The following is a 9,451-nucleotide window of genomic DNA, read 5'->3' as shown; positions in this document are numbered from 1 at the left end:
CAAAGCTTCTGCAAGGCTAAAGACATCATCAATAAGACAAAAAAAAAAACACCAACAGATTGGGAAAGGATCTTCACCTATCCTAAATCACATAAGGTGTGAGTATTTCAATCATTGTTTGCTGGTTCCTTAATCTTATTGTGGATCAGCTGAGTGATTCTTCGTTTTCAGTTCTGAAGCCACTCTGAGTTTCAGGGTCACAGGACACCGTGGTTGTCAGGTTGGCTGAAAGCAGAGAGAGTAAGGTGAGGAGAATGACTCTTGAGAATCTCTACCTGAAGTTCTGGCTGGAACTGTGGGCTCTGACTCCAATTAGTCCCAGATTGGTACAGTAAGAGTCATGGAAGAACAAATGGCAAATGACAAAGAAGAGCCTGTTAAAGGGTGAAAGCTGAATAAGAAGGGTGTGGCATGTACTTTAAATGCCCTGAAGAATGAACATTGTATTCACATATGTGCACCAGTTACTAGAACATTATATCCCATGACAAATATTACTGAGTAGTTTAGATCTTTCAAGAACATGGGTGAAGTCTAACACAGGGCTGTCTAATTTTCTTCAGTTGATTCATGCTCACAAAGAATATCTCTAATCAATAACCTAATGTCCATGTTGCCAGTTCCAGAGACTCTCTGGACCTCACTCTCCGACTTTTTCATGTTTGTGCTACTGTGCTGACTCTTGGTCCTGCCATTTCTGCTATCTCTCCACACTGCATGTACAGAGATAGCCCTGTCATCTTTTACCTCCTATACACTTGCCCTTCATATGTTTAGTGACTTCTTAGATCATCTTCTCAAAGTCAAAGCCCAGACTCCATAGTCATTCAGAATTTCTATACTATTATTTTTTTTTGTTGGACTACCTCTTACTTTTCTAGAGTAAAATATGATCAAAACAGAGGAAATGCAGTTACTATGGAAGATTCAGATGCTTAGGTAGTTTTCTTTTTAACCCCTATGTATTAAAAACGGTGTCAAAATTAATGCATGGCATGAATCAGATGGGACCTTCCTTTCTATTCAAAATGATGACATCCATGCCACAAAATGGTTTCACAGAAGGCAAGGTCGGCCTGGTTTTCCTCTGGGCTGGCTAGACTGTTGTTCTCTCCAATTTACAACTGAGTGGCTCTTTCTCAGTGTTCTCAAGCATTTTTCAATTTCTCCATCTAATCCTGCATTTAAAAAAATTACATTATGTGTATATGTCCATGTGCATGTGTGCTCCGTGTATGTGTGAGCATAGGTACCTTGGAGTCTAGATGGGGTTGTTGGTTCCCATGGTGTTCCAGGCAGTTGTGAGCTAGGACTCTAACTCAGATCTCTGCAAAAGCAGTGTGTTCTTAGACACTAGACATCTCTCATCCCCTTTGTTTTTGAACTCTATCGTCAAACCAGTTTGAAATATTGGGTCTCTTATTTCAGTGAATGAACTCCCATTTCCTGTAGTTATTTAGTTAAAAGGTTTTATGCTTAGATAAAAGGTTTATATTTTTCTTGTCCATGGTCTTCTTTCTACAAAGCTTTATAGAAACTCTTCACTTATGGAAATACTATATATTTCACATATTTATTTATCAATACCCCTCTCTCCCCACTGGATTACACATTCATGACAGCAGAATTTTTTTCCATTGTTAAATTGCCAGTCCCTGAAGTTGATTAGACTTTGTTGAATCATTCAAAGGATAAGGCAATGTGCCCAAGTGAGTGCCAGCTGTAGCAGAGGCATTGAAGCAGGCTAATGGGCATGGAGGGAGACAGATGTGCTGGGATGAGCTGAGGGGTAAAGGAATGGGATTCAGGGCTCTGGAAACACAGGTTCTTTAACTCTGTTTATATATCCTCTTCTATTTGTGTTTAGTGTGTTGACTCTTTCCTCTTCACTATTATAGCCTTCCTCCTGGGGCCACAAAAGTACGCATTTAATGAAACTATTAAATTAATTAAGTATAAACGAGTAAGAAGGCACATCTGTAGGCATAACTTTTTTGCAACCTACTTTTAATAAGGGTTCAATCTCTCCTCTATCCAACTACCCAACAGAAGTAGTGGAAGAGAAAAGTTATTAAGATATGGGGGAAGTGGACCTAGTTCAGCAATAATTCTTTGGGGACAAGGTCCATCTTCTTTGGCAGCAGTTCAGTCCTGTAGCAAACACCAAATACTACTCAGCAGCTGCAAGCCTGTCCAGTAGGCAGGCAGATACGAGACACAAACACCAGCAGGTTTGAGGTGAGACTATCGAAGCAGCAAGCTATAGCAGGAACCCCACTAGCAGTTCTTGGGTAAGTTTCTCTCACTGTCAGAGTTATCACAAGTTGAGCTCAGTTATGCAAGGTGAGCCAATACACGCACATTGTTAGAGAAGAATATTGAGGCAGAGCAAATCAAACCAATGTTCAGTGCTCATCTCCGACTGTCTGTGGGATCATATTTATACCCCTTCATCAAAACATCCTTTCACCGGTGTCTGCTTCAGGAAAACATTCTTTCATTTGTGTCTGCTTCAGGAAAACATTATTTCATGTGTTTGCTTGAGCAAGACATTCTTTTATCTGTGTGCCCCAGCAAAACATCATTTGACATAACTGACACTAGAAGTTTCTGCATCACACATCCTTTAGAGAAGGTGCTGCTATTCCAACAGACATCTTTCACTTTCAGGTTCACATCTTAACATGAATACGATGCAATGATGCATGCTGGAATTTTCTTGCATGTCTGTTGTTCCTAAGTCAATATTCTGAGACTTTTGCCTTAGGGTTAAATGGATAGATGTCACATTTGAAGTAGACCAAGTTCTGTGGTTAGAATGTTCTCAAATACCCATGTAAGGAGTTACAGAGACAAAGTTTGGAGCTAAGATGAAAGGATGGACCATCCAGAGACTACCCCACCCAGGGATCCATCCCATAATCAGCCACCAAATCCAGACACTATTGCATATGCCAGCCAGATTTTCCTGAAGGGACCCTGATATAGCTGTCTCATGTGAGGCTATGCTAGTGCCTGGCAAATACAGAAGTGGATGCTCACAGTCATCTATAGGATGGAACACAGAGCCCCCAATGGAGGAGCTAGAGAAAGTACCCAAGGAGCTAAAGGGGTCTGCAACCCTATAGCTGGAACAACAATATGAACTAACCAGTACCCCCCAGAGCTCGTGTCTCTAGCTGCATATGTAGTAGAAGATGGCCTAGTCAGCCATCATTGGGAAGAGAGGCCCCTTGGTCTTGCAAACTTTATATGCCCCGGTACAGGGGAATGCCAGGGCTAAGAAGTGGGAGTGGGTGGGGAGGGGAAGAGGGAGGGGGGAGGGTATAGGGAACTTTCGGGATAGCATTTGAAATGTAAATAAAGAAATATCTAATAAGAAAAAAAAAGAATGTTCCCTCTTCACATCACAGGGACACGGTGAGCTTCAGCGAAATGGCTTTCCAGGCTGCAACTTTGTGCTATTCACCCACCCCCCCCAACACACACAGGACCTCTCTAGAACAGACTGATTCCCTTGATATAGTCATAGTCATTTTGTTTTCTGGCTGGTTGGTTGGCTTTTTTGAGACAGGGTTTCTCTGTGTAGCCTTGGCTATACTGGAGCTTGTTCTGTAGACCAGGCTGACCTTGAACTCACAGTAGCATGCCTGTCCTTGCCTCTGAGTTCTGGGACTAAAGGTGTGTGCCACCACTGCCTAGCCTGCTATGGTAGTTTTAAAGGGGGTTCTAATGTGCTATGGATATTTTTTATGTGAATTTTATTTGCATCAGTACAGGTCATCACATGACAGTAGGCAATTTATCAAAGTGAATGAGATAAATACGGAACATGGAGGATAAAGTCAAGACAAACCTACTTTATTAAAGACAGTCTACTTTATTACATATCTCATAGGTCTCTCCTGGAGATCCTGAAGCCAAACCTCTGATCTTCACATTTGTCCCCACTCTCAGAAGACTACCAACCCACATTCAGTTGGCTGACACTTCCAAATTCCTCGTTAAAATTCCCGAGGAATCAACTGATAAGAGTCCAGAAACTGTAAATAGGGTAGGATTATTTTTTTTTCTTTTAAAATTTCAAATGACATTCTGAAATTATCCATAATAATGACTTGGAAAAATGTATCAATGTGTATTTCTTCTGTGTAAAATAAGATGATTGTGAAATCTAAGAATGGCTAAAAATAGGATTGTGAGGGCTGAAGGTTTAGCTCTATAGTGGAGAATGAACTTAGCTTGAGCTCTGTAGGCTCCATTTCCAGGGCTGCCATCTGTATGCATATGAATGTATAATATGTATATATATACACACATATATATATATGTATATATGTATATATATATATATATAAATCTTAAATGACATCAGTTTCTCAAAGTGTATTTCATTATTCTCAACTCTTCTGAGTTGCTGTTTTGCCTCCTGGGACCTTCCCCAAAAGTATCTGAAAACAAAACAAAAACAAAACTGAAACCAAAAACATTAAAAACTTCAATTGACCCTGAAAGGAAACCCAAGAGAAACCAACAGGATGTGAGGATGCATTTGTATGTGGTGAATAAATAATCCATATTGGGACAGTTCTGGGAACATTGGCATGCTGTATTTTGTTGTCAGGACTTTTATTTCTTTGTATGTTTGATAGAAAACCCTTATCTATACTCATACAACTGTTCTAATGTATTTTAAAGTATTAAAAAGAAAAAAATATTACACAGTAAAATGATTGGAGAAAAATAAAAAGAGTGTGAGACTTGACAAAGTAAAAGATAATCATATTCCTAGCATATGTCCTAGACAAAGTTATACTTATATTAAGTACATGATTCAATTGAAATGTTACTGTTTGACTATTAGTGTAATAAAGTACACTGTAAGGCTGTCTATCTACCTGTGTGTGTAATAGGACAGTACTAGAAATGAAAGGGAACAAGTATAGGGTCTTGGGAAAAGGGAAGAAAGTGAAAGGGGAGCATTAGGGGAGTGAGGGGGGGAAAGCATGATTCTCGAGTGGTGAATTAGCAAGTTAGGGGGGAAAACATGATTCTCGAGTGGTGAATATTGTCAAAACCAAAATACTCATATATGAAAATGTCATAGTAAAACACATTGCATTGCACGTTTAATATGCATTAATCAATATTAAAAAAGTTAATTTTGGAGCAAATGTTGTCTCTTTAAGACATATTCTAATATTGTTTTATTTGTTATTTTAAAGAGTACGAGATAGAAAACTTCCTGTTTTGTTATTATTCAGTTAAGTGGAGGGGTTGGGCTAATACGGTTTACCTTGTATATATGGAAAATTCTTATCTAAAATGTAGCAAGATTTTCATGGTGCTAGAATTGCCGTGTATTTCAAAGACTAAGGAAGTCAAGTCATTTCATGGCAGTCTTAAATACATAGAGGTCTCCTGGGATGTTCCTTTTTAATAGTGTCCCATTCCATGCAATGTAGTAATAGGTTCTTTTTTTATTAGTCCTGTGAGCAGGGTGAAACACTGTAGCTCTATGATTCAGTCTTGGCAGCAGACGCTAAAGCTTCCCAGACTGATAATATTCATCTGTGGATTCCATATAAATTATATACCTAATACTCAAAGGTTTAGATTTCTATTGAATCATGTACTTATTATAATTATGATTTGGTCAATGACACACACACATATAGATAGATACAGAGATAAAGATAGATATATATCACCAAATATCTAAAAGTTTAAGATTTTTCTTCCTAGTTTTTAAACCATTTGGTATTAAAAAGAGGTCATTCTTCATTTATATATTCAACAACTTTGCGACATATATTCCAATGAATAATAACAACTCACAGGACTTACTAATTATTGAGAAGACCTAAAAGCAAAGACAGAAAGAGTGTGTGGTAAAACCCGAGGTAGTGATAAATGCTGTGAAATAGGTCAGAGTAAAAGAATAGAGAAAAACACTGAAAGTCACTACAGACAAGTCCACCTGTGTCATTTAGATGGCATCAGTATTGGGAGCAGCTACACAGTGTGGGGTGGGAATAGAAATTACCTCTTCAATTCAGTTGTATTTAATCAACTTTTGACTTCTTTCCTTATACACGTAATGTGTAATGCATACATGTATATACCATAGTTGAACTTGTTAGTATTACTGACTTAGCTTTTTTAAACTAATTTGAGCATTATAGAAAAGTTGCCTTAAAGAAAGAACAATCAGAATAGTGATTAAAATAAAGAAATTGGCATTGAAATTTTCAAGTAACATCTGCCTGTGGCTGTTATTTAAAAAAAAAAGATATTTGATAGCTTGGTATAAACATGAATAACGTTGTTGAAAAAAACCTTTACATTACATTTGTTTATCTTTTTATACACTGGTGCATATGTCTTGTTCACATTGACATGAGTGGAGGCCAGTGGTAGACTCTGGGTGTCTTCTCCAATTGCTTTTCGACCACATCATTTGATACAGGGTCTCAAACTCACTGAGCCTGGAACTCACCATTCTGGCTAGAGTGGTTCACTGGCTGCTTAGCAAGCCCTTGAGCCACAGTGTTGGGGTTATAGACATGTGTAAGTCATTTGACTTTTTCTTTTGTGGGTGCTAGGGACCTGAGGTCAACTCTATGTGCTCCTAAAGCAATGAATCCACTTACACATCTCTCCTGTTAATCTTAAGTAAAGAAAAAACAAAACATCCAATTCATGAGCTCCTTCCAGTTAGCTTAGATCCCTTTATTCTGATAATTGATCTTTCCTTTGAAAAGTTTAGAAATTTATTTTATTTTGGTATCTTTCAATAGCATTTTCTCCCCTCAACACCATTAGTAAAGGCTATGCTGGTTGTTTGATAATTAAGTGAAGCCTTTCCACTCCACATGGCCGCTGTTTCATAAATATCTCCACTGATCCCCTTTGTTGTCCCATCCATCCCAGTTCTATTCCTCACTCCCTTTCTCATGATTTACTGGGAAGCAGTAAGTGTCACTTGTTGATGTGAAGTCTGGACTCGAAGGCTTTTGCACTTAGGGCAATGCAAACAGGCAAGGGTGTCAGAGGAACACCCTGTTTCGGTCTATTTCTCTCAGGTGAGCCTGGTGTTTAATGTAGTAAAAACCTTCCAATGAGAAGGTTAAACATCTTTAGCATATTCTAACAAAAAGTTGCATTTGTCACCCCTGCGTCAACAGTTTTTTATCTTTCCACATCTGTTGCAGTTTGAGTACAGTGATCATATGACCTTCAGCTGTGAGAGCAAACAAGAGCAGGACCAGAGGATACTGGATTATTCTTCAGAGGTCAGTGGGAGGAATTCACAACAAAAGGAATTCAATACAAAGGAACCTCAAGGAATGCAGAAAGGTGATCTCTTCAAAGCAGAATATGTTTTTATTGTGGATTCTGATGGGGAAGATGAAGCTACATGCAGACAAGGTGAACAAGGCCCCCCAGGGGGACCAGGCAACATAGCTACTCGGCCCAAGTCTCTGGCTATTTCTTCTAGTCTGGCTTCTGACGTGGTGCGTCCCAAAGTAAGAGGGGCTGATCTCAAGACCTCATCACATCCTGAAATTCCTCATGGGATAGCCCCTCAGCAAAAGCATGGGCAGGTAAGTTTCATCTGAGTGTTGCTTGCATTATCTTTTGTTCTGGGTGTCTGCAAACATCTTCCTTTTTAAAGGACATATGACTCTCAAAGAAAACTATATTAAAACTCTCAAGGCTCAAGATCACGACTATCACACTGTAAATAAGCATCAGGAAGTTGATGAGACAAAAACTAATATGGTGAATCAACTGGACAGACAATGTAAATTTGGGGAAAGATTGTCCTTTCCCTGTGAACAATTCTTGGAGAAGGTTGACATTATAGAAGGTGTGTGGAGGGATGGGTGCATAAAGAAGCATACTTCAAACAAGATATCCAAGAAGAAGCATTCAATGTATCTGGGGTAAACAGGGTACTTTTTTTAACAAATAAGGGAGTAATAAAAGGATAGGCCAGGAAATAAGCATATAAGGAATATAATTTTCCTACGTTTATCTTAGAGAACACACTTGTCTATTATGGTTTCCCAATACTGTCAGAACTGACTTCAGTGAGTCGGGGGAGGATATCCCACTCTGAAATTTATCAGTGAGATAGAAACTTCCTCTAAGGTGGAGAGCCAATGGTGTGGTTGGAGAAGCCCACTCTGTGATGGCAAAAGAGTTAGGGAAAGAACTTGAAGGAAGTCATGGGAAAATGCTGTTGTTGACTGGCCACTGAAAGTAACTGAAATGCCAGGGTTCTCTGCAATGCAAGGTGTGGTTAGAAGGTATGGTTAGAGGTTGGCTTTGAAGGTGGTACATAGAGAGGCCTCACTGCTTATCAGTAGAGAGTAAGCGGGATCTGGGGCAATCTGCTTAGGTCCTATCTAGCCAAGCTCCTATATGCATTATAAAGTAGCTTGAAGGACATTTTCATCGGTGAATTGGTCATTTTTGTGATATTAGGATTTAGCAAGACGGTAGAGTAGGTCTTCTACACTTGTTTCTCATGTCTGTTCTCACAGCCTTCCCTGGTTCACGATGCGATGCTGTAATTTTCATTACTCTCAAGAACCAAGAGTACTCCACTGCTTTGAGTAATGGAAGATAATCACTGGGGCACAACTATTGTGGACCTAAGTCTAAGACATAACTTTCTTCTTCCTCTTTTTCATTCTTTAAAAGCTTTTGTTGGTATGGGTGTTTGTCTGAATGCATGTCTGTGTACTATGCCAGTTGCTCATGGAAGCTAGAGAAAGCTTCCGATCCTCTGGAACTGGAGTCTCAGATGCTTGTGAGCTGCAATGTGGAGGCTATGAATTGAACTCAGGTTCTCTAGAGGAGCACCTGGTCCTGTTAACCACTGAGCTGCCATCTCTCCAGCTCCTAAAATATTTATTTTTTTGAAAAGTATTCAAAGCTAGGTACTGGAACAAAGTGTGATAGTAATATAACTCAGGGTGTTCTCAAAAGGCTGTACCACCTAGGACATTGCTTTCTTGACTCAAGAAAAATGATAGACGAGAAAAATTGGAGGCACAAAATTCTGGTACTACCGGAGGATCCTGCAATACCTCTCCTGGGCATATATCCAGAAGATGTTCCAAATTGTAAGAAAGAAACATGCTCCACTATGTTCATAGCAGCCTTATTTATAATAGCCAGAAGCTGGAAAGAACCCAGATGCCCCTCAACAGAGGGATGGATACAAAAACTGTGGTACATTTACACAATGGAGTACTACTCAGCTATTTAAAAGAATGAATTTATGAAGTTCCTAGGCAAATGGTTGGACCTGGAGGGCATTATCCTGAGTGAGGTAACCCAATCACAAAAGAACTCAAATGATATGTACTCACTGATAAGTGGATATTAGCCCAGAAACTTGGAATACCCAAGATATAAGTTACAATTTGCAAAAACA

General features: G+C 39.2%; 1 protein-coding gene across 50 annotated transcripts in view; it reads left to right on the top strand.

Moving 5' to 3' along the window:
- Mlip (muscular LMNA interacting protein) overlaps positions 1-9,451 on the top strand; it is a 241,799-nt gene that overhangs the window by 101,420 nt on the left and 130,928 nt on the right. For 36 of the 50 annotated variants that reach the window (XM_029481438.1, XM_029481428.1, XM_029481437.1 and 33 more), the window contains exons 2-3: positions 3,899-4,054; positions 7,215-7,607. In XM_029481438.1, the coding sequence (XP_029337298.1) occupies positions 3,899-4,054; positions 7,215-7,607 (549 nt within the window). The remainder of the gene's footprint in view (positions 1-3,898; positions 4,055-7,214; positions 7,608-9,451) is intronic. The other 14 variants (XM_029481434.1, XM_029481461.1, XM_029481458.1 and 11 more) reach the window with 1 other exon arrangement.

Source organism: Mus caroli, chromosome 9 (assembly GCF_900094665.2).
Source record: "Mus caroli chromosome 9, CAROLI_EIJ_v1.1, whole genome shotgun sequence".
In the NCBI taxonomy this organism is placed as follows: Eukaryota; Metazoa; Chordata; class Mammalia; order Rodentia; family Muridae; genus Mus; species Mus caroli.
Note: the sequence above shows the minus strand (reverse complement) of the source record. Positions and strands in the feature narration are given on the sequence as shown.